Source organism: Bos javanicus, chromosome 5 (genome assembly GCF_032452875.1).
Source record: "Bos javanicus breed banteng chromosome 5, ARS-OSU_banteng_1.0, whole genome shotgun sequence".
Lineage (NCBI taxonomy): Eukaryota > Metazoa > Chordata > Mammalia > Artiodactyla > Bovidae > Bos > Bos javanicus.
Genome location: NC_083872.1, coordinates 68,878,376 through 68,904,984, shown reverse-complemented (window position 1 = coordinate 68,904,984; position 26,609 = coordinate 68,878,376). Strand labels below are relative to the sequence as shown.

Sequence of the window (26,609 nt, the reverse complement as noted above, 5' to 3'; positions counted from 1 at the left end):
TGTCATGTAATATAAATAAATGCTGGAAATAGCTATGCATAATTTGCTGTCAGAGGTTGGAAAAAAAAGCAACTGATCCTATCTGGGGAGTAATATTTTTCTACTGTTCGGTAGGGACAGAAGTTATTTCAAATGCCTTTTTACTACTGGCTATCTTTATTGCTGTATATGCTATGGTCATTTATTATAATTTATTTTCTCCATGTATGTAAGTATTATGAAAAAGATGCTTTCCTCAATCTGATGGGAAATGTTTAAGAGACCATTCTTTGGTCTATTAAACACACCATTTTTAGAGTAAGTTCCTATTTGTAACTTTACCTCTTTACCTCATGGATGGATTTGACATTTATCTTTATGGTTCTTTGCCAAGATAGTGTCATGCACCATTTCACTTAAGTTAATGAAGGATATAAGACATTTATCTGAATTTATACAAATATTAAATTTCAACCTTATTCTCACAGTACACCTATATGTCTTTTGTTAGCCTCTGATGTAAATTCTGATTGTGGGTACATGCTCAGTCGTGTCCGACTCTGTGACCCCAGGGACTGGGGCCCTCCAGGCTCCTCTGTCCATGGAATTCTCCAGGCTTGAATACTCGAGTGGGTTGCCATTTCCTTCTCCTGGGGATTTTCCTGACCCAGGGATCGACCCCCTATCTCCGGGATTGGCGGATGGGTTTTTTACCACTGAACCATCTGGAAAGCCCAAATTCTGATGAATAAAGTTTGAAAAACTAGAGTTAAGAGTAATTACTAATCTCACTGTGTCCTCAAACCTCCTCTGTAAAGTGGGAGGGATATAGATAGTCCACCTTAAATGATTTTTCAACTTTATGATGTGCAAAAGCAATAATGCATTCAGTGGAAACCATACTTCAGTGTTTGAATTTTGATCATTTCCCAGGCTAGTGATACTCAGTATAATCCTGTCTTAAGACGCGGGCAGTGGCAGCGAGCCACAGTTCCCAGTCGGCTGTACGATCATGAGGGCAACCAACCAATAAACCGATCCACTTAAGACCATTCTGTACCCAGACAACCATTCTGTTTTTCGCTTTCAGTACAGTAGTGAATGAATTATATCAGCTATTCAGTACTTTAGTGTAAAATAGGCTTTGTGTTAGATGATTTTGCCCAGCTGTAGAATAATGTTAGTGTTCTGAGCACATTTAAGGCAGGCTAGGCTAAGCTATGATGTTCAGTAGGATAGTTGTATTAAATGCATTTACAGTGTTTTCAACTTACCATGGCTTTTTTGGATATAACCTTATCATAAGGTAAGGAAGATCTGTAGTAGTACCTGCCTCATAGGCACTTTGGAGGATTAAATGATTTAATTACTTGGCTTCATAGTACATGCTATATGAATGTTGGCTGATGCTGTTGTTATTGTTACGGTTATTAAACATAGAATTATAAATGGTGAATCATTAATCTCTGAGTGACAATTGAAATTTTTTTTAATCTTGTAATATTGATTGAATTTTCTGTGTCTTTTACAACTTTCATTTTTATGAGTTTGTGTTTTTATTCCTCCCCAAGAATTAGATACCTTCCAGAGAAGATCTTTGTTTTTGTACCTGACATTGTATTATTCCAATGGAATAGTTTAGAATCTGCTTGTAAATTCTCAATTCAAATCTTCATGCTCCAGCACTAACGTATCTAACACATACATGAGCACACACGTTCACATATCTCTGTGGAGGCTTGAGGTTTAGATAAAAAATCTTGACCTTTCCCTGCCTACTTCACTTAATCCAAATATGGAAGAATAAATAAAAACTTTTTAAAGATGAAGAATTCTTTACCACTTAAGACATATATTTTAATATTCTTTACTCAGCTGGCTTCCTTTTTTGATCTAGGTTTAAGCGATTCATGGGGTCGCAAAGAGTCAGACACAACTGAGCGACTGAACTGAACTGAACTGAAACTTACATTCAAAATCTTGGTTGAAGTCCCAGCTCTTACTTAAATATTTCAGTCCATACCTGTCTTCCCATCACTAAAATCTGTATTTTGATTAGCTATTCCATAGTAAAATTTTCTAATGCAGGCTTAATTTTTCTCTATATAGATTCCTACCTCCTTGAGGGTAGAGACCAAGCCTTTTGGTATTCTCTCAAGACATGATAGAATGGTTTTGTTTTGTTTTGGGGGGGTATAATTGCTTTACAGTGTTGTGTTAATTTCTGCTGTACAACAAAGTGAACGAGCTATAACATATATCCTCAGCACCACCCCACCCCTCCAGGTCATCACAGCACCCGGCTGAGCTCCCTGTGCTCGAACAGTTTCCTACTAGCTACTTGTTTTGCGCATGGTAGTGTATATATGTCCCTGTTACTCTCTCAATTCAATTCTTGATATTTCACTCTCTTCTCAGACTAGTATTCTTTAAGGAAACTTCCCCCCACCACCTAATTCCTTACCCAACAAAATGAAGTAAATCCACTTGAAAGAAACTTGATATCGAACTTATTATAATGACATAGTGACAGTTCTTTGCAGTATTTTTGCACTTACTCAGATGTCATCTTCCTGGAAGTCTTTCTTGAATACCTAATTTGGTCTAAGTGCCTTTATTCTCTGTTCCCATGGTACCCTGTGAATACCATTACCCTAGCTTTTCCACATTATATTGACATTGTCTGTTCGTGTGTCTGTCTCACCCATTCTATAGAAAGGGTCTTTGTTTTACTCTTTTTTTTTTTTTGTCTCTGGCACCTTGCCCCATCTCAAGTGCTCAATTAATGTTTGTTAAACTAAATGACTATATCTTGCTAGCTCTGTTTCCCTCTTCGGGAAGAGAAAAGTTTACAACTGTATTTAGGTACCAGAAATTCCAGAAAAACTGAGAAATCTAAATTTTCTCCTTGCTCCAAATTTCCTCTTTCGCTGACCTAAGTATTTAAAATAAAAGGCAATGAAAAATAAAACACAAAATACCACAAATTCTGTTGGCACTCAGTTAGAATTGTAAGGATTTACTGAAATGTTTAGAGATGAAATAATTTAAATGCTTAGAGATGAAATATAGTGCACTTTCACTTTAAGGGAATGTGCAAGGTTGACTTCAGATAAAGCAGAATTGGAAATGATTGTTGAAAATGGATGCAACTGAGGGAATAGGACATGAGAGTGATGTGGGGACAGTTTGTATTCTACTTTTGTATATGTTTGAATTTTTACATAGTAAGGAATTTTAAAATGTTATTTATTTACTTGTTTTTGGCTGTGCTGGGACTTCATTACTGCATGCAGTCTTTCCCTAGTTGTGGTGCATGGGCTTCTCATCGCGGTGGCTTCTCTTGTTGCAGAGCACAAGCTCTAGGGCGCTGAGGCTTTAGTACTTAAGGTTCATGGGCTTAGTTGCCACTCAGCATATGGGATCTTCCTAGACTAGGGATCGAACCTGTGTCTCCTGATGGATTCTTAGCCACTGGATCACCAGGAAGTCCAGTAAGGAGTTTTTAAACTTAAGGTTTTTCAGAGCATATTGCCTTAGTAATTTTGGTTCTATAGCTGATTATTTCTTAAAGTAAAAAGTAAACTTGAAATTGTTTGGGACTTAGAATGGTTGAGTTCGTGTCTTTTTTTGCCCCAGGTGCACATTGTCCATTTTTTGAAACTGTTTTTTAAATTTAAAAATCTACATACTTGTCACAAATTTCCTTGTTTAGGTATTTATCCTGTGTCTTGAAATTAGAAGGACCCTAATGAATGTGCTTTTGTGATGTGATGTTTAGTCCGCATAGAGTCAGTAGGTATGATGGATTGTGCTCTTACTCTTGTTCCTGCCCAGAGCCCAGGAGCAGCCAGAGTAATTGGAATATGTCAAGGCTGGAGTAATGTGCTGAAGGCATTCAGTTTAGTTCACCACCAGCAACAATGCATTTTGAGGGTTTTTTTGTTTTCTCAACATTAAGAAGGGATCGGCACCAAGCTGACCATGCTGATCACCCATTCTACCTTTTATGCCATCAGTCAGCATTTATGAGACTGCTGGCGATGGCTAAGAGTACAGTTGCTGGCTTTAAACGAGAATTTTTATCTGCATCAAATTAGCTCATGGAACCCACAACTTTGATTTCGTAGAACCAGAGTGTATACTTTCTTCTGCAGACTTAGAGATGATTGAATTCTTTCTCACCAAGCAGTCATTTCCTCTGCCTTCACATCTTATTTATTCAAATGCTCCATTGACTGCTCAGAACCTGTTAATTTGTTAAATCAAAGGCATAATACAGTATTCCAGGCTATGACAGACCTTGTTGGCCTTCCTTCTAAGATGTGCAAAAGGGAATTTTGATATCTCCTCAGGGTTTTCTAATTCACTTATTTGCCTCATTCCCTGCAGTCCTTTTCAAGGATGTAGTACCTGGACAGCATAATAAACCCGAGAAGGTACAAAGATAACTATCAAACAAATAAGCAGACTGATGATCTCTTCATCAAAGAAAGAACAGCATTCATTGCAGCTCATTTCCCTATTTAATTTAAAACCTCTACTAGTTCACTGTAGTGTTTGAAATCCTAAATATGCTTCCTTTGTCTTTGAAGAGATAAAAGCTTAAACTTTGGATGACATAACCTACAAAAGGCAAAAAGATAGGCCCATATGGAGTATATTAATATTTGTTCTGCTATAAAATAGTTCAGTGGGAAAGAAAAATGAGACTTTTCTAGCCCGAGAGGCCTATTAAATTCCAACAAAGTGTTTGTTAATATAATTCAGAAAGAATGAAGCAAAACCATTTCTAAATGAAAATTTTAATTCCCTCTTTTAGGCACTGATTGTTTCATATTCAAAATTAGTTTGCTAAGAACGTTTCTAAACTCCTAGCAGTACCAAATACCATGGGAAATTCTTGTGAACATTTGTGGAAAACCTGACTGTGTCTGTTCTTTAATGTGGGAGAGGCAAAATGTTTCCCTTCAGTGGTGGAATGATGAATTCTCAACTCGTAAAGGTGAAAATATAAATATCAGGATTTTACCCACTGTATAATGCTCATAATCTTCCAAGCATGGTGCTAGTCACTGTACAAAAGAAATAGAAGATATTGTCCCTGCCCTGCACAGTCTTCTCTTAGCTGCGGGAAATGAGATTTAAATGCATGAAATAATTAGAGAGGAGCTGAAGACTTAACCTCCTTATAACAGTAGGTTATAAGCATCTTCCCATGTACCTTCAGAATCAAACTTTACACTCATGTGTGATTTCATTCTTTAAAAGTGCTTTAGTAGGTTTGGGGTGGTGGGGTGGTTTAAAAGGGAAGATCAGAGTATACACTATATCTGATGAGAAGCTTGAATTAATATCTGTAAGTTTGAAACTTCCCTTAGCAAAACAGTAGTACTTACACTTGTTTCTTTAAAAATATTTATTTATTTGGCTGCACCAGGTCTTAGTTGCAGCATTTGGGATCTAGTTCCCTGACCAGGGATCAAACCCAGGTCCCACCCTGCATTGGGAGCACAGAGTGTTAGCCACTGGACCACCAGGGAAGTCCCATATACTTCTTATTAATATAATTTGAAAGCAGAAGTCTCTTTAGTTTTTATTGCTGCCTTTTCAGTAGGCAGTATTTCATTTTGTCTTTTCATTTTATGAAAGTGAAAAGTAAAAGTGAAAGCCACGCAGTAGTGTCCAACTCTTTGTGACCCCATGGACCGTGGTCTGCCAGGCTCCTTTGTCAATGTAATCCTCCAGGCAAGAATACTGGAGTGGGTAGCCATTCCCTTCTCCAGGGAGTCTTCCCAACCCAGGGATCAAACCTGGGTCTCCCACATTGACGGCAGATTCCACCAGGAAAGCCATTTTATACTTACATGCCAATTGCACCATCTTACATTTCCAAGGATGTTCATGTTTTCTAGAAACATGTTCATGTTTTCAAGAAAAAATATTCTCAACAAAGCCCAAGCCCAACTTACATGAGCAAATGAATGACTCTCATAATAAATTTAATAATCTGAATATTGAATAATGAATTTCCTAAGAAGTGTTTCTGTTTCATAAATAATAGTTCATTTGTTTTGAGATCTGTGTTGGTAACATGAACGTGGTCACAGCACAAATGCAGATTAAGAGTAAACATCTTCCATTTTTCATCTAGTAAAACATGCTTGGGGCAGAAATATGGTCCATGGACATCCTAACAGAAACAACATCTTAATTGGCAGTGTCTTAGTTCTGAAGTCACATTCACATGATTCATTGTCATTATTTTAACTACAAAGATAAATGAATAAATGTTTTCACAGAAGGAAAGTATTTATAAACCTGTAAATCACCACATATGTCACATACAAAGGACAGAGGAAGAAAAGGGAAGATAAGATCAATGTGCAGAACATTATAGAAACATCACAGAGCTCTTCATTGTCAGAGCAGAGTCTGAACTTCTGCTCTGCTGCTTATTTCGTGACTTTAGTCAAGTTCCATAACATCTCTGGCCTTATTTTTTTCCCTCCCTCAAAGGATAGTAAGGAGGACTAAGCTAATAGTATACAGTGCTTGGTAGGATTAGCGCGCGTTCAGTCGTGTCCGACTCTTTGCAGCCCTGTGGATTGTAGCCCACCAGGCTCCTCTGTCCATAGAATTTTCCAGGCAAGAATGCTGGAGCAGGTTGCCATTTCCAATCCAAATTATGATTAGAGGGACAAGCATAATCCCTGACTGTCCTGGGCAAACCAGAAGTAGAGTGGCTGCAGTGATCACTCAGATCCCTTCTTGCATTTCCAGTAGTTGACTTTGTGAATTCCCACTCCTCCAATAAAGATGGTTTGTTACAAAGCACTGTTGTACATAGTTAGTAATGTATATGCTAATATTAAAATTCTCTGGCAACTAAGACAGTATTTGATATTAACGTCCATAATTGCTGCTAAGGTAATATTAAGTTCAGTTGGCTTTTATGGGTTAGCCAGAGAACCCAGGCAACACATAAAGTGTTATTTTCCTAAAAAAAACTGTGTTCTAAGTCCAAATAGCTAATTTTGAATTAGTCTGTTTTTATGTTAGAAAGTATCTGTTTTTGCATTTGTTCAGCCTAAAACAACCTCCTTCAGGTTCCCAGGTGCATTCTGTATTCTAATATCTCTGTATTTTACCTAAAAGTCTGTATTTACCTATTTCTGCCACGGTGTGACTTGTTATTTTACACTGTTCAGCTTTATCTCCTCCTGATCTGTGACTTTTGAGAGGAAAAGAGTACCGATTCTCTTGTATATAAGCCCGCGTATCTCCTTATCACCTAAGTTGTTCATTCTGAAAATTTTCCTTCTCTGGCAATTCCCTTCATGAGGTTTGGTGCTCTAGCTACTTTCTATATATATATATATGTTTACAAAATGGTAATAGCAAGTACTTATATATTCTGAGCCATGCACTCTATGAGGCACTTCAGGTACATGAGCTCACTGAATACTCAGCACAACCCAGTGAGGTAAGTTGTAACTAGTTTCCGTTTACAGATGAGGCAGTTGATGTGGAGAATTTGAGCGACTGGTCCAGGTCCACACAGCAAGATGGAGTCTGGATCCAGTGAACACTGCTAACCACTGTATTTTACAAGAATACGTTTGACACTGTTTTGCTGTTAGTGAGGGCCGTAGTTTTTAGGATGTAGTTTTTGAAGATTTACAGCTGCCTCTTCTCTCTATTTTTGTTAGCTCTTCATACTTCTTCCAGTCCGGTGTTCTGCCTCTAAAGGGCATTCATTCCACGGAGTTTACTTAGGATCTGTGCCTACTGAAGTTAAGTAGGAATCCAGGCCAGGACATAAATATATCCCAAGAGAAGGACTCAGTGCTATGGAATTTCAGTACTGGGAGGTTATTTTTCTAGATGGGGAGGGAACCTTTATTTTATTTTTAATTCTTTTTTTTTTTTTTTGCCACGCCATGAGTCATATGTGGTCTTAGTTCCCCAACCAGAGATCAAACCCATAACCCCTGTGTTGGAAACTCCAAATGTTAACCGCTGGACTGCTATGGAAGTTCCAGGGAGGTTTTATAATGGATAAAATTTTGTTTCTTGCAATCCACAGAAAATGCCATTTCAGCAAAAGGGAGTTGTTATTGTTCAGTCGCTAAATTGTATCCAACTCTTTGCAACTGCATGGACTGCAGTTTGCTAGGCTTCCCTGTCCTTCACTGAATAAATGAGAAAACTCAGGATAAGGTGATAGTAATAGTTGTCAGAAATAGTAAGAAAATTTACAGAAAAAGTAAGAATGTTTCTGGAGCAAAGAGTTTATGGATGGGAATTAATAGAAAATAAGGTTGAAAATTTCAGACTTTGATAAGATCATAAAAGGGTCTTGAAGTCCAGACTTAAGAGTTCAGTTTGTTCTACAGAATGAAGATTTTCAACATTTTTCCCATTCCCAACAAACTTGAGAGATCTCATACATTCCTCAGATGCAGCATCATATAATGTGGAAGGGCTTGAGCTTTGGTTTCCCCACTCATTGCCTGTATTAGGTTGATCAAGGTAATTTCTCATCTGTTTTCTCATCTGTAAAAAGAGGCTAAGGATAGACCTCTACCCTTCCCTGTCCCCAGTAGTGTCTTATTTTTATAATATCATCATCTCTTATGGCTGTAGACTACTGGGACAGTAAGTATCAGGTTATCAATGAGAAGATCCGAACTTGGTGGAATCTAGTGCTGAATCTCTTTCATGATTCTAATACCCAACTCATTCCTTGTGCTGATTCTTCTAAGTAAGGACAACGTAGCCATATGGTGACAATGTGGCCATAATTGAAATCCCAAGATAACCACCCAGTCAGTTCAGTTCAGTGGCTCAGTCGTGTCCAACTCTTTGCGGCCTCATGAACCGCAGCATGCCAGGCCTCCCTGTCCATCACCAATTCCCAGAGTCCACCCAAACTCATGTCCACTGAGTTGGTGATGCCATCCAACCATCTCATCCTCTGTCATCCCCTTCTCCTCCTGCCTCAATCTTTCCCAGCATCAGGGTCTTTTCAAATGAGGGTCTTTCAAACTCTTCACATCAGGTGGCCAAAGTATTGGAGTTTCAGCTTCAATATCAGTCCTTCTAATGAACACCCAGGACTGATCTGCTTTAGGATGGACTGGTTGGATCTCCTTGCAGTCCAAGGGACTCTAAATAGCTGAGCAAGTTAATTGACTTAGCCTTGAGCAAGTTACTTAAGTAATTCCTTGGGGGAGTGTTATTGTTCTTGCCTGTAAAATGAGGGTAATGTTTCTTCTTTTCACAGTAGTTATAATGTTTAAATACCTGGCACATAGTAGGCCCCTATTATATGGTGCAGTTATGTCGTTTTTTAATTATGAAAGTGAAAGTCGCTCAGTTGTGTCCAACTCTCTGCAACCCCATGTAGTGTATAGTCCTTGGAATTCTCTAGGCCAGAATACTGGAATGGGAAGCCTTTCCCTTTTCCAGGGGATTTTTCCCAACCCCGGGATCAAACCCAGATCTCCTGCATTGCAGGTGGATTCTTTATTGGCTGAGCCACAAGGGAAGCCCAAGAATACTGGAGTGGGTAGCCTATCCCTTCTCCAGGGGATCTTCCTGACCCAGGAATCATACCAGGGTCTCCTGCATTGCAGGTGGATTCTTTACCAACTGAGCTATCAGGGAAGCTTTTAATTATGACATTAAGTGAAATCCTATTCCCAGATGTCATCTCAAAGGAAAGAGCTAAGCAATGAAGAGATTTTAACAGATTGTCTGATTTCACGCACATTTTTCCTCCTTTATCAGGATTTAAATCCACCAAGTTCCGACTGGGAAGTAAGGATCCCTGAATTCTTTCTGTGTGACTCTTCTGCCCCTGTCTGTTTGTGGGTTTCTGTCTATCAGCTTGGGTTGAGTGGAAACTGTGAAGAGAATGATAAAGGAAGTATAAAGGGAGACCTATAGTTCCATGGAGTTATTTTTTCTAGTTGTAAAAATCTAGTTTAACTTTAGGAGTTGATTAATATAGTGAAAGAAGGAAGTTGAAACAAGTATTTTTTGAGATTCCTTTTTAGCCCTGTGTGCTCAGTCACTCAGTAGTGTCTAACTCTTTGTGACCAACCCCATGAACTGTATCCCTCTAGGCTCCTCTCTCTGTGGAATTTTCCAGGCAAGAATATTGGAGTGGGTTACCATTGCCTACTCCAGGGGATCTTCCTGACCCAGGGATCAAACCTGGGACTTTAGTCCTGGGATTACCTTTTTTGTGATACAATACTGTATTATGCTATTATAGCTCAGGTTCAGTTCAGTTCAGTCGCTTAGTCATGTCCGACTCTTTGTGACCCCATGAATTGCAATACGCCAGGCCTCCCTGTCCATCACCATCTCCCGGAGTTCACTCAAACTCATGTCCATCGAGTCGGTGATGCCATCCAGCCATCTCATCCTCTGTCGTCCCCTTTTCCTCCTGCCCCCAATCCCTCCCAGCATCAGAATCTTTTCCAATGAGTCAAGTCTTCGCGTGAGGTGGCAAAGTACTGGAGTTTCAGCTTTAGCATCATTCCTTCCAAAGAACACCCAGGGCTGATCTCCTTTAGAATGGACTGGTTGGATCTCCTTGCAGTCCAAGGGAGTCTCAAGAGTCTTCTCCAACACCACAGTTCAAAAGCATCAATTCTTCGGCACTCAGCTTTCTTCACAGCTTAGATTACAGGATCTTAAAATTGAGACACTTTCCTAAATCCATATTTATGATTCATTCTCTGGAGAGGTATAATTGGGCTCCAGGCCAGTAAACAAAGAAGGTGAAACAACGGCCTGCCTCATCAGATGCATGGCATGCCAGAGCCCCGTGGAGCAAGACATTCAGAAAGAGAGCTGTTTTCCATCCTGTCAAGCCTGACGCTGTTAGGACCAGAGAAGCTGAGCCTTCTTTTTCTAGTGTTCTGGTTAAGGATATTACTCCTGTGCTCTGAGTTCTGCTGCAATTGCAGACATGACTTAGAGGAATTTTCACAACATCTGCTTAAAAAAAAAATCTTATAACACAGCTATGTGAAAGCACTGACTTGAAAAGCATAAAAACTATCTTTCAAGAAATTTGTGAGAATAAAATCTTGGTTGGTTGTGACCCTAGGATATTCAGCCAGACAATATTGACCTGAGTGATTCAATCATTAAAATTTTTTTCCTATTTAAAAAAACAGATGTTTAGCACTCTTCTTGTTTTTTATCTTAAAAAGAAGTGTCTGTGTTAGTTCTGCATAACAAAGCTAATGAACTTGTGATTTTTGTACCATGTAGGGAAATATGTAAAAGCAGAAAGTAAAGATTTTTGCATTTTTTAGAAGGGGTGTTTAAAGGAAGTCAAAAAATGATGAGACTGTCTTTCAGTATTTGAAGTAAAAAGACAAAATTGATTTTATTGCCCATCATTGTGAAGAAGCTAAGCTGGGAGCAGGCAAAACCTCTGCAAGCAGAGCAACTACGGGTCTTTTATAGGGTTTCAGGGATGCATGGAGTCCAGGGATGGGCAGATGTCCAGAAGCTTGAGTAGACAGATGTCCTCTGTCAAGGTCTGGATACTTGGGTGTGACTATTATTGTTAGTTGGTCCTCAGAGGTGTATTTATTGGACCCAATGTATTCCTAATTGCCTACTTCAGGAGCAAGGACTATCATTGATTGACTTCCTTCTAAATGCTTTCAATAAGGCAAGTTGTTTATTGATTGAATGAACATGAAACCAGTTCTGGTGGCTTCTTGTTACCATAGCCAAAGAACAGTCTTTTCCTGGGAGTGTGGGAACTTTGTGCTTTCTCAGTCTCCACTTTGTTCCTCACTCAGTCAAAGCTGCAGGGTATCATTAAGGATTATCCAGAACTTCACTTTTGTTGTCAATTCTTCCTGAAAGTAGTGTATCTGATTTTCAATTTGACTCTGTCAGTATGGGAGGAGGGGTCTTTGAATTATTTATTGAAACATCTGATGGGATGGTGGCTAGGTTGAACCATTTCAGACACTGGATAATAAACATTAAATATGAGATAAACAAGACTAATTAGAAGGAACTTCTAACTGTAAGAAGGAACTTCCCTGGTGAATCAGTGGTAAAGAATCCACCTGCCAGTGCAGAGACGCAGGAGATATGGGTTCGGTCCCATATTTCGGAAAGGTCCCGTAAGTTGGAAAGATCCCCTGGAGAAGGAAATGGCAAGCTGCTCCAGTATTCTTGCCTGGAAAATTCCATGGACAGAAGAGCCTGGCGGGTTATAATCCATGGGGTCACAAAAGAGTCAGACTTGACTTAGCAACTACACAACAAGAAGGAACTAGAATGTATTTCACTACCACAACCTGAGATGTTTCAGACCTGACCAAGAAAACACGTCCCAGTGATTTCCTTGGTCTCCAGACCGCCTTTTCTTTTAGCTCAGATACAGATTGTTTGATTTCACCTGTAACATTAATTTGGGTATAGTATGAAGTGTCAGCCATCAATCTGCTTGGCCAAAAGAAAGTCCAACACCATTCTTTTATCTGTAACAATAGCTGTTACTTTGCTGGACTTGGTTGGAAGCTGTTTACTCTGTGTGCTCATCTCTTTGCTCTGAGAATCTTGAGTTAATAATCAGCCTCTGTGAGTCATCTGCTTCGGGAAGTGCTCTGGAGAACTTCAGTTGAGGTTCCCTATAGTGTTACTTTCCAGCTCTGTGTAAAGGTCTATTCCATTTTTTCCCCCCAGAGAACAGAAGAGTATGTTCCTAGTTCAGGCTCATTCAGAGATTATGTATTATTCATCATCATAGACTCAGCATCCAGTCCCTGCCTGGTACAGTAAATATTTATCAAATGAATATTCAGCTTTATATTATTCTTGGATTATTTTTGGCATTTCAGTTATGTTTCTTCATTTAGAGTCTGATCTCACTGAAAGCAATAACCATGTCTTATTCTTCTCCTGCTGCTCCAGAAAGCTCATCACAGTGTTTTCTGTGTTAGAGATAGATAAATATTTGTTAAATTGGATTCAGGATGTATTGAGTGTACTTTATTTGGGTAATAAGGCAAATACTTGACAAGATTCCTCATCTAAAAGAGAGAATAAATCCGTTGAAGTGGTGAAATATATACATAAAATTATTTGAAGATGATGCTTTTTTAAAAGAAGTATTAAATGTTTAACAAATACAAATAAAATAATCTGTAATTGACTGCTTAAGTGTTATAACTAGGTTTTTTGGAAATAGCTTAACCACTTAAATAGAATTGCTTTTAATGGATTTTTAAATTTTATTTTATATTGGAGTATAGTTGATTTACAATATTATGTTAGTTTCTGGTGTACAGCAAAGTGATTCAGTTATACATATATCTGTTGTTTTTCAGATTCTTTTCTCATATAGGTTATTAGAGTACTGAGTTGAGTTTGCTGTGCTATACAGTAGGTCCTTGTTAGTTATCTTTTTTATATATAGCAGTGTGTATATGTTAATCCCAACCTCCTAATTTATCCCCTCCCCCCTCTTCCCCTTTGGTGTGATGTTTGTTTTCTAATTCTGTGAGTCTGTTTCTGTTTTGTAAATAAGTTCATTTGTATCATCTTTTTGATAAGTGATATATTTGTCTTTCTCTGACTTACTTCACTTAGTTAGATAATCTCTAGTTATATCCATGTTGCTGCAAATGGCATTATTTCATTATTTTTATGGCTAAGTAGTATTCCATCATTTATAGGTACTACATCTTCTTTATCTGTTCATCTGTCAGTGGACATTTAGGTTGCTCTCATGTCTTGGCTATTGTAAATAGTGCTGATGTGAATATTGGGGTACATGTAATCTGTTCAGTTATGGTTTTCTACAGATACATGTCCAGGAATGGGGTTGCAAGGTCATATAGTAGCTCTATTTTTTTGTTTTTAAGGAGTCTCCATACTGTTCTCCATTGTGGTTGTACCAGTTTACATTCCCACCAACAGTGTGGGAGGGTTTCCTTTTCACAGATCCTCTCCAGCATTTATTGTTTCTATATTTGTTGATGATGACCATTCTGACTGGTGTAAGGTGAAACCTCATTGAAGTTTTGATTTGCATTTCTCTAATAATTAGCAGTGTTGAGCATCTTTCAGGTGTTTCTTGGTCATCTGTATGTCCTCTTTGGAGAAATGTCTATTTAGATCTTCTGTCCATTTTTTTTTTTTTTTTTGAGGTGTATAAGCTGTTTGTATATTGTGGAGATTAACCCCTTGTCAGTTGCATCATTTGCAAGTATTTTCTTCCATTCCATGGGTTGTCTTTTCATTTTGTTTATCGTTTCCTTTGCTGTGCAGAAACATTTAATTAGGTCCCATTGGTATATTTTTGTTTTTATTTCCATTACTGTAGGAGACAGATACAAAAAATATTGCTGCAATTCATATCAAAGAGTGTTCTGCCTGTGTTTTCCTCTAGGAGATTTATATTTGGTCTTATATTTAGGTCTTTAATCCATTTTCAGTTTGTCTCTGTGTATGGTGCTGCAGACTGTTCATTCTTTTACATGTAGCTGTCCACTTTTCACAGCACCACTTTATTGGAAAGACTGTCTCGTTTCCATTGTATATTCTTGCCTTCTGTGCTGTAGATTAAGTGAGCATGGGTACATAGGTTTGTTTCTGGGCTCTCTGTCCTGTTTCATTGATCTATATGTCTGTTTTTGTGCCAGTACCATAATGTTTTGATTACTGTGTCTTTGTCGTATAGTTTGGACTCGGGGAGTCTGACAGTCCAAAATCCCCATACTCTTAGATCACCACCATAAATATTTCGGTGTGCTATTTTAAAAAATTATTTCCCAGACTTGAGTAATGTATTAGAAAGGCATTCAGTAAATATTAATAGTTTTAAGTGATTGAATATTCTTTTTTCCACTGAAATGTTTCTGTGGGCAGCAAAGTCTTCCTATTTGAAAAGGGAAGGTATAGAAGCAGAGCCATCTTCAGGCTACAGGCAGAGGGTGAGGAAGGAACACTTGAGGTGTTCAGACTTAATCTCTGCTGATTGCATATTTTCCTAATATTCTATGGATATTAGCATCTTTAAAATAATTTTATTTAGCATGTAGTTCAGTTCAGTTTAGTCGCTGATTTGTGTCTGAGTCTGCGACCCCATGGACTGCAGCACGCCAGGCTTCCTTCTCCCTCACCGTCTCCCGGAGTTTGCTGAAGTTCATGTCCATTGAGTCGATGATGCCATCCAACCATCTCATCCTCTGCCGTCCCCTTCTCTTCCTGCCTTCAATTATTCCTGACATCAGCATCTTTTCCAATGAGTCAGCTTTTTGCATCAGGTGGCCAAAGTATTAGAGCTTCAGTGTCAGTCCTTCCAATGAATATTCTAGGTTGATTTCCTTTAGGATGGACTGGTTGGATCTCCTTGCTGTCCAAGGGACTCTCAAAGAATCCTCCCCAACACCACAGTTCAAAAGTATCAATTCTTCAGCATTTAGACTTCTTTATGGTCCAACTGTTACATCCATACCTGACTACTAGAAAAACCAGAGCTTTGACTATACAGACCTTTGTTAGCAAAGTGATGTCTCTGCTTTTTAATATACTGTCTAGGTTTGTTATTGCTTTTCTTCCAAGGAGCAAGCGTCTTAATTTTGTGGCTGTAGTCACCATCTACAGTGATTTTGAAGCCCAGGAAAATAAATTCTGTCAGTTTCCATTGTTTACTCATCTATTTGGAACTGGATGTCATGATCTTAGATTTTTGAATGTTGAGTTTTAAGCCAACTTTGTCACTCACCTCTCTTACTCTCATCAAGAGGCTCTTTAGTGTCTCTTTGCTTTCTCCCATTACAATGGTATGTATATCTGAGGCTGTTGATGTTTTTCCCGGCAATCTTGATTCTGGCTTGCAACTCATCCAGCCCAGCATTTCACATGATGTACTCTGCATAGAAGTTAAATAAGCAGAGTGACAATATACAGCCTTGACGTACTCTTTTCCCAATTTGGAACCCATCCATTGTTCCATGTCTGGTTCTGACTGTTGCTTCTTGACTTGCATACAGGTTTCTCAGGAGGAAGCATGTAGTAGGCAGTCAATAACTGTTAATTTCCTCTAGCAGTTTGTATGTTTTATTTCTATCTTTTATTATTATTATTAAACTAAGAAACATCTTATTTAGTTCGAATTTCTGCTGGATTTTCAGGTTATCATTTCATAATATTAAGTGACCTTGGCTATCACTGGTCTTTGCATGATTGGAATGGAATAACATGGTCACATGACCAGTGGCAAGAATCACTGGGCTAGGGTTAATGTGCTGTGTTCTGTGTTTAGTCACTCAGTTGTGTCCGACTCTTTGCAACCCCATGGATCCCATGTAGCCCATCCAGCTCCTCTCTTCATTGGGATTCTCCAGACAAGAATACTGGAGTGGGTTGCCATGGATCAAGCCCAGGTCTCTGCATTGCAGGCGAATTCTTTACCATCTGAGCCACCAGGGAAGCCTGATGCTTCAGCAAAAATTACTGTATTTTAAAAAAAAAGTTCAACTGTGTATTAATTATTGAATAGATAAACAACAATGACATGCACATGATATAAAAAATAATAATACAGTGACCAGCAGGACACTTACTAGTCAGCTTAAGAATTAGGAAACTACCAGTAACCTAGTACCTACACCTTTTAAAGCTACCTCTGTGTTCCTTCCTCCCCTTCAAAGCAAACTCTTCATTCAGAATTGCATAGCTAATGAGTGTTGGCTCTTCCCTATGATTTAATGCATTTATTTGAAAACCTAAAAATATATGTTTTTAGTTTTACATGGTTTTGAAACTTGTAAAAAATAGAATCATAGTGAATTTGTGCTAAATGATTTTCTTCTTTTGCTCAGCATTGTATTTGAGATTCATTCATATGTGTACCTATTATTCACTTATTTTAGTTGGATCAAACCCACGCCTCTTGCATTAGCAAGCAGATTCTTTACCACTGAGCCACCTGGGAAGCCTTAGATTGTAATTTTTTGCTATTAAAAATCAAGGCTGTGAATATTGTTATCTTATCTCCTGAACACATTCTAAGGGTTTCTTTTGGATAGAAGAAAGGTCCTTCCATTCTAAGAAGATCTTAACCATTTTTGTGCCATGGACTTCTTGAGAAGTTTGGTGACTATTATGCCCTCCTTCTTAAAATAAGTTTCCTTCATTTCCTGCCTTCCCTCACCTCCCATCTCACAAAAATAATTTAGGCCAAAGAAAAGATGCTTTTATCTGTATATCAGGAGTAGATTGAATTCTTCTTGACTAATAATCCTAAATTAATCTTAGCAGACATTAAAATGTTATATTTTAATAAGTAGCATTTCCAGTATGGAACTGGATTAAGGAAGCACACTTTTATAGGGAAAATGAATTCTGCCTTTGTAAGTTAAGGCTTAGGAAGAAATATACTAATTTGCTGTTCCTTGTGTTTATTTATATAATATTTCTAAGCATTCCTCTCCCAAAGAAATCATCTTTCCTCACATTTTACACAAGGCTGTTACTGGCAATGGGGCATTGAGGGGATGCTCATGGATGAGAATGTTGATTCTAGCTCAGAAAAGGAACTGGCCAAGGAAATCAATTGTCCAAAGCAAATATATAGTCTTGTGCTTTAGATATTTATTTAAATTCCAAATAATACACCTAGAACATGCATAACTAGCTGGGGCTACAGATTTGCCTTTTCAGGAGGTATATTTACCCAAAGAAGTTATGCATATTTCATAAAAACAAACAGACCATGTAAAAATACAGTCAACGCTTGGTTAGGTTTTTGATGTGTTTTCCCAGTAAAAAAGCATACATTCCTTATCATTTAGTTTGAAAATAAAACATGTTGCATTAAGAAGTATCCAATACTTACTGTGATTTTAATGATTCATTTATACAGTCTTCTAAGAAACACTGATATCCTTTGTTAACTTGCCAAAAACAATAAGTTTAAACCTGCTTGAACTTTAAGTCATCACAATACCTTTTAAAAGAAACTTTATGGAGCACTGTTACCATTATTTAATAATAGTTTCTTTAGGTATTCAATTATGTGGTATTGATTTTTATTTACCTTAATTATTAATTATTTATTTGCTTTAGAAGGAAATTTGTCTCCAGCTTCAGCAGAGCATTAATAAAATTAGGCATGGTAGAGAGTACGTTCTCAGAGAAAGTAACTTAATGTGAAACAATACTTTTTTTTCTTTTTTAAACAGAGACTTCAGCTTCATTTGTAATAACTTTTAGTTAAAATACAGAAAATTAAAAATTTTATTCCTTCTCTCCATTGCCATCTCCGTTACTGTGCTCTATTTTTCCCATGGTATCCATCATCTTTTAATATACTATGTTATTTATTTGTATTTTAAATTTTTTTATTTGTTTCTTCCCACTGCAATGTTAGCTGTGAAAGGGCAAGAATATTTGTTTATTTGTATGTAGTACCTGACCCATAGTAGATGCTCAGTAAATATTTGTTAACGAACAAACCAATAAATAAATATCAAAAACTTATGCATTGAAAAAAAAAGAAATTGCATGGGAAAAGAACTTAAATTATGAGACTAAGAATGTGGGAGAGGCGGAGGAAGAAATGCTAAGGTAAGGAGAGCAATCAGTATGTGGTTTATGACCACAGATTTCTTACCTTTGTACTTTAGAACTAAAACAGACCATGGAGACATCAATTCACTCATTTTAAAGGAGTCCAAACTCAGGCTTAGAAAGGTGAGAAGTCGTGCTTCTATGCCAAATTACCTTTTAAATAAAGGTGGTAAATTCTGTAACATTTCTGTAATGTAAATTCTGATCGTGTAACAATTCACGATCAATGATGATGGCATTAATATTTACTGAGTGCTTATTATGTACCAAACATTTGCTTAACCCTTTACATCTCACTTAATTTCTGCAACTAGCCTGTGAGTCTCGTTTTAGAGATGAGGAAACTAATATTTAGAGGCTTTTTCACTTGTTGATAGCAACACAGTTACTCAGTGGTAGAGCCTCTTCAACACCAGCCATTGGTTTCAGGCTTATCATGTACAAGCGTTTTGCTGGAAACCAAGAGATCAAATAGAAAGAAGATGTGGTTTTCCCCTTCTGGGGAGTTACATATTAGACCCCTGGAATTTAACAGCAAGGGGTACGTATTAGACCAGTAGCTTTCAAATGTTTTTGACCTCAGTAAGAAATATGTTTGTATTTCAATAAATGCACACATATTTATCCTGGAGGAGGGCATGGCAACCCACTCCAGTATTCTTGCCTGGAGAATCCCGTGGGCAGAGGAGCCTGAAGGGCTATGGTCCATGGTGTCGCAGTGAGTTGGACATGACTGAAGTGACTGAGCACGCACACACACATATTTATATGTTTTTTAAACATATAATTTCATAACTGAAATTAAAGTTTTATGAAATATTCTTACTGTGTGCTGTACATGCTAGTACTTTTTTTTTACATGCTGATACTTTCTATTTCATTATATTCATTTTATTCTATTTACTGTTTTAAGACCAGTTACATTAAATTTGCTTCATAGCCCATGCATGCATTACCTATTGAAACAGGATATTTTATGTATATTAACAAAAGATATTTTATGTGTTAAGGGGGATAAAGTGCTCAATACTGATAGTCCTCCAGAGCTCATGTAGCTGTTTCTTCTGTTATTTATCTCTGTATTGTACTTGCATTGCTAATATTGCTCTATCAATTTAAAAAAGTATTTATGGACCCGCACTTATAGTACTGAGGAATTAGCTCTCTAACTCCATGCTTTATTTCCCCAACTTTTAACCTCCTAATGCAGTAATGCCCAATTTTTATTTTTATATAATAAATACTGTTTATATTCTATGGCTGTAAATATCATTGATCACAAAGCCACATTGTGTATTACAATACATTTCCTTTCTTTTCATCTCTCTTTAATTTTTTCTGGAGATAATTGCCCTGTTTTTTCACTTTCATAGCTTTCTGTATGCGTGTTTTCTTGGTTGCTTCAGTCATGTACAACTGTGCAACCCTGTGGACCACAGCCCACCAGGCTCCTCTGTCCAAGGGATTCTCCAGGCAAGAATACTAGAGTAGGTTGCCATGCCCTCCTCAGCTTTCTGTATACCTACCTTTAATTTTTTCCCAAATGTTCCACCTATAATTAGTCCCTTCCCCAAAACTCTGTTATATCAGATAATTTACCAGCTTGCCTTTTTCCTGGAGACTTCACTTCCAGAGGCCTCCAAACCTTCAGCTCTTTCTGGACTCTGTTCCCAGCCTACTGTGTCTGTCTCTCTCTGGAGCTTTCCCTCACTCTCTCTTAGGTTGGCACTGCTATTATTTGGCTCTCAGGTTTTTCTCTCTATTAAAAAATATATATATTTACTTATTTGGCTGCTCCAGGTCTTATTCGCAGCATACAGGATCTTTAGTGTGGCATGTGACATCTGGTTCCCTGACCAGGTACCAAGCCCAGGCCCCCTGCCCTGAGAGCATGGAGTCTCAGCCACTGGACCTCCAGGGAAGCCCCTTGGGTCTTTCTCTTTCTTGGTTCTCTCCCTCATTTTGCATCAACACATTTTCAAGAAAGTTCCAAAGAGAACAGGGGAGAATTTTCCTGAGTGCCAGCATGTCTTACGATACCTCTAGTTTACCCTCAACCCTCGGTCGATAAATTGGGTTCAGGTTTACAGACAGAAATATTCTCTCAGGATTTTGAAGGTATCACTAGCTTTTTTCCTACTGCAGTTGTTGAAAAGTCAGATTCTTGTTTCTTCATATATGACCTGCTGCTGCTGCTAAGTCACTTCAGTCGTGTCCGACTCTGTGCGACCCCATAGACGGCAGCCCACTAGGCTCCGCCGTCCCTGGGATTCTCCAGGGAAGAACACTGGAGTGGGTTGCCATTCCCTTCTCCAGTGCATGAAAGTGAAAAGTGAAAGTGAAGTCGCTCAGTCGTGTCCAACTCTTCACGACCCCATGGACTGCAGCCCACCAGGCTCCTCTGTCCATGGAATTTTCCAGGCAAGAGTACTGGAGTGGGTTGCCATTGCCTTCTCCGTCATATATGACCTGCTGCTGCTAAGCTGCTAAGTCACCTTAGTCGTGTCTGACTCTGTACGACCCCATAGACGGCAGCCCACCAGGCTCCCCTATCCCTGGGATTCTCCAGGCAAGAACACTGGAGTGGGTTGCCATTTCCTTCTCCAATGCATGAAAGTGAAAAGTGAAAGTGAAGTTGCTCAGTTGTGTCCAACTCTTCACGACCCCAAGGACTGCAGCCCACCAGGCTCCTGCATCCATGGGATTTTCCAGGCAAGAGTACTAGAATGGGTTGCCATTGCCTTCTCCGTCATCTGTGACCTCATTTCTTTTAAATTATAGCAAACAGTTGTTACGTTCTTTCTGTGTGTCCAGCACTGTTCTAAGTGCTCTGCATTATTTAATGCTCATGTTATCATCTCTGTGAGAGAGGGATTGTTTTCTGTATTTTACAGAAAGGCAACTGAGGCATGGAGAGGCTAAGTAGCTTGGCAGCGGGAGAGGGTGGTTGACTGGGCACTTTACTATTGGAGGATTGGGGCATGGGTGATTGGCCATTTCAGGGCAGCCCTCCAATTCTGAACATCTAACCTCCTCTCTGGGGAATTAGACTTCTGCCTGTCCCTTGGAACAAAATGAAGGTCTGAAGGAATCCCACTGTTAACTGTGCATGCATGCTAAGTTGCTTCAGTCGTGTCCAACTCTTTCCAACCCTATGGATATAGCCCGCCAGGTCCCTCTGTCCATGAGATTCTCCAGGCAAGAATACCGGAGTGGGTTGCCATTCCCTCCTCCAGGGGATCTTCCTGACCCAGGGATCAAACCCACTTTCTTAAGTCCCCTGCATTGGCAGGCAGGTTCTTTACCACTAGTGCCACCTGGGAAGCCCTTCGGTTGTATGACCTAAGTGTTAATTTAGCCATTCTTGAGGCATTAAACATTTTAGGTTATTTCCAATTTTTTACCTTTACAGCAGTGATGCAGTGAGTTGAAACGATAGTGGTTTGGCAAAATGTACAGTACTGCTAAAGTTAAGGCTCATGGTAGTTTGCAGGAGGCTAGAGAAAATGAGAAGATACATGTGACAAGTTGAAGAAAAGCTCAAATTTATTTATTTGTTTTTTTGGCTGTTCTGGGTCTCCTTGTGCATGGGGTTTTCTCTAGTTGCGGTGCACGGGCTTCTCATATTAGTGGCTTTTCTTGTTGCAGAGCACAGGCTCTAGGTGTGTGGGCTTCAGTAGTCGCAGCTGCTGGGCTCACTATTTGTGGCTCCTGGGCTCTAGAACAGGCTCAATAGTGTGGTGCCTAGGCTTATTTGCCCTGCAGCATGTGGGATCTTCCTGGACCAGGGATTGAACTCATGTCTCTTGCATTGGTAGGCAGATTCTTTACCACTGAACCACCAGGGAAGCCCGAAAAACTTCACTGATTGCAGAGACATATAGTATTTTTTCCTGGTGAAAAGAAAACCTTGTCAATTAACTCTCTCTCCTAGACACATATTGTTTATTTCAGAGAGCCGTGACCTAGGCTAATGGCCGTATTTACTGGGCTGGGACTGTCCAGGCGACAGGAATAATTTTTGATGTTCTTTTTTAGGTGTTTACCTTGCTGTGGATCGCTGACTGGATGGTGCATCATTTCTGGAGGAAAGGAAAGGACCCGGATAGCTTCTCCATCCCCTATCTGACGGCGCTGGGTGATCTGCTTGGGACAGCCTTGTTGGCCTTAAGTTTTCACTTTCTCTGGCTTATTGGAGATCGAGATGGAGATGTTGGAGACTAATAAATCCTACAAGCTACTCTCAAGTAACCAAGAAGGAAAATACAAAATAACCACTTATGACTCTTTTTCACAATTTTTAATTTGGTAGTTTGACTTCTGCCAGGGTAATCTTCAGTTGGCCCTGATTCCATTAAATGGCCTTAACACTTTTTTTTTTTTTTAAGGAACTTGTGTTGAAATGAGAATGAACAGTATTTGTGCTGCTTTTCATAGAATAAATGTTAATTTGACATAGACATAGACACAAGCTCAAGCTCTGAAATTGATTAACTAGAAAGGAATATAAGATGTTTACAATGAATAATTTTAGAACCACAGACATAGCAAAAATGTACTGTCTTACTGTTTAACTTATAATGCCAAGAGTTCTGGTTTCATCTTTCTTGTCTCACAGATGTGTTTGTTCTGCAAAGCAGACTTTAAAATGAAAGGGGCCCAAGCAAGCTTGTTTTAATTATGCCCACCTCTCTGCCAGCTGAGGATCCATTTACCAATTTGTTTGCTCCTAACCTGACCTCAATATGTTCTACTGAGTATGAGATAAACTCACTTTTATCTGCTTGTATGAATTTCTCTGTGCCAATGCTAATTTTATTTCAACCCTGCAAGTATTCTGCAGGCTACCCTTTAAACACAGAACTGCCTTTAGTGAAAGCAATGGGTCATTTTTGATGATTGATTTATTGAAAGAAGGTTGATCTTTTTCAGAAGACTTACTAGTCCAAAATGAGATGACCTGCGCTGCATTTGTAGATCAAGAGGGTGTGAGAAAGTGTGTGTGTGTGTGCGCTGTGTGAAAGAGAGAGACAGAAACTGTTGATGGAGTGCTGAATCTTGGCTTGTTGATAGAAAAGATCATAGTGGGATATTAGCATTCTGTAGTTATTCTTTTAGCACATTTTATTGACAAGCTTTTGTCATGTGGTGTAAAAATTTTCCTCTTGCCCAGAATATAGTATTTGTTAGCTACATTATAATAAATACTTCCTTCATAATTTTTTTTAAAAGGTACCATTTAATATAATCAAGATATCATCAGATTTAGAATGAGCAAACGGTTCATTTGTTCTTCTTAAGAGGTCTGTTGAAACTTGCAGGCTTACCATTTTAAGGGAGGAGTGGGTGGGTTGCTTCAGTGCTGCTCCTGCCTGTGCACATCGTCTCTGCACATCGTCTCTGCACAGGCTCACGTCTGCATGGAACACTATCAGGTACACTGCTGTGTTTCTCAAATATTTTTCTAAAACTCTGATCTGTATTCCAAACACTTGACCAACATCTTAGTTATTCAATAGGTAAGCATTTTTTATATTACATACATTTTGAAAAATACAGTGGAATCTCTCAAGATTGTCAGATATTTAATAATCTAACTGATAGAGGGAAGAAGAAATGCACACTGACTTTGATCATCATGGTTTAAATTGTGAGTTAGTGTTAACATTATATAAACAGTAGGTTGTATATATATTGAGGGAAGTGTTCCTATTAAGCTCTTTAAAATAAAGGGACTGTGGTTTAGAGCTATATATTTTGCTTATTTTAAAACATTAATTATTCCATTCTTCTGCCTTATAATGAAATTGTAAGGCAGAGAACTGAACTAATTATAGGATTTCTCCTTTGGAGAGTTATAATATCATGTAGTGAACATTCTGCAAAATTTTTTATTTAAAAAGTCCGTAAATAATTTCTTTGATTTTGTTGTAAAGCACTTGTAAATTATTTATATTTGGGCTGTATAATTCATAAGCATTTATACTTCCCAACGATTTCTGGTTTCATTTTTTTACCTATAAAATGCACAGCAAATCACATTTTTAAAGTATTTACCAACAACTTTATTTCATTACATATTCCAAAGCACATTCAAATACATCATGTTATTTAGTTTTCACAACAGTACATGTGAAATAGGTCAGATAGATATTCCTATCTCTATTTTACAGCAGAAGGAAACGAAAATCAGCCAAGTTGCATTTTTAATGTTGCACAGCTACAAAGGGCCCCAAATTGTGATCTAGTCTAGATCATTAATCTCCTAAGCCAGTTCTTTTTCTGTGACCCTCCAAATGTACCAAGTGTATACAACTTGTCAACTATGAGGAAATCAACCACAGAAACAAGATCTTCTAAAGTAGAATAGAGTATTGCTACGTCTTTCCAACTTCAGACAGGGAAATCTTCATTTAATGTATCTTACTGGTAAATATAGCTAACTCTAAAATTATTCATGTTCCTAAGACCAAGGAAATCAAAGATAAATGAAAACTTTAGAAGAAAGAACAATGCCTTATTTCATAGAATATTTAATTGCCTTCACAAATCTAGCCGATTTTCCATAGATGCTAATCAATAACTAGAATGACTGATTTGAGTTCTGTCCTCTTTCTTTTTTGCTACCCAATCTTTGTTACAGCAACAAAATGTCTAAAAGACATGTAACGGGGAAAAAAATAAAGACTTGGAAAAATCAGTCACCAATTAGCTGAATTAATTTATAAAACAGATTTAAATTCTTTAAAAAAATTTTTTACTGTTTTTTGAAAGCCTTTACATAAGTATAGAATGAATAAGATAACTTTGCCTGCCCACAAAATGCATTTATTATCAGTTGTATGTAAAGCAAATTAACAAAGTTTATTTTTACACCACGTAAGTTTGCTTTCTGAACTTCCTCCCCTCACTAATTTATCAGGCACTTTATTTAAACATGGATAATCTTTTCAAAGACTTTATTTTTGCCCACCAATTGCTTTTTATTCTTTAAGAAATAAAGTTTCTTACAACCTAATAAAATAGAAACTGTTAGTAATGTATCTTCTGGGAGACACTGAAAATTCTATGGCATAGACTATCAATGATGTAGCCAAATGAAGTACGTTTTTAGGGGTCTTTCAGTAATTGGGTTTCCTTGCCTTTTAATACAGCTCTTGTATAGCATACCCATTTATAATGGGCATCTGCCATCTTTGAATTGTTGTAAACTCAAATAATAAAATTTAAGATATTTACCCAGCCTTGTTGTATTTACTTCTTGATAAACTAGATGAACATTAAGCCTTGTGGAACTCACCCAGAAGAGAATGTATATATGTTGTTTATGAGCATAATAAATTGGGCTCTGACCATACGTAGACCTCCACTTTACTGCTTTACCACTTTTTCACCCTTAAGTACTGTTTTCACTATTCAGTTTACATTTCTTGGCCCATCAATTTGTATATCCTCAACTATCTCCTTCATTCCTGTTGGACAGCTCTGGTTAAATACAGCTCTCTGCCGATGCTTTGCCTACACTTGAACAGCTGAGCATGGTTCATGAAGAACACACGACAAATCTGTAAATTCATAACCTCGGACATCAAGCTAACCCTCAGCGGTCCAGCAGCCTCCTCTATTTCTCTAACCACTTCACTCTTTGAGAGATCAGGCTTTTGTCCCTACCACTCTACTGAAAGTATACCTGTTGAGGTCACCAATGGTCTCCATGTTGCAAATCTAGTGCTTAGTTCTCAGTAAGAATCCTCGTCTTGTTGTTCAGTCGTTAAGTCGTGTCTGACTCTTTGTGACCCTGTGGACTGACCCTATCATCAGGCTCCCCTGTCCTTCACTATCTCCCAGAGCTTGCTGAAACTCAACGTCCATTGAGTTGGTAATGCTATCTAACCATCTCATCCTCTGCCACCCCCTTCTCCTGTTGCCTTCGATCTTTCCCAGCATCAAGGTCTTTTCCAATGAGTTGGTTCTTCATATCAGGTGGCCAAATGATCGGA

At 38.3% G+C, this 26,609-nt stretch overlaps 1 protein-coding gene across 14 annotated transcripts in view; it reads left to right on the top strand.

Annotated features, from left to right (window-relative positions):
• The window catches only part of SLC41A2 (solute carrier family 41 member 2), a 168,754-nt gene extending 142,903 nt beyond the window's left edge, over nt 1-25,851 (top strand). For all 14 annotated transcript variants that reach the window (XM_061417158.1, XM_061417156.1, XM_061417159.1 and 11 more), the window contains one exon: nt 22,648-25,851. In XM_061417158.1, coding sequence (XP_061273142.1) covers nt 22,648-22,833 — 186 coding nt within the window. In that variant the 3' untranslated portion in view covers nt 22,834-25,851. The remainder of the gene's footprint in view (nt 1-22,647) is intronic.
• The last annotated feature ends 758 nt before the right edge of the window (nt 25,852-26,609 follow it).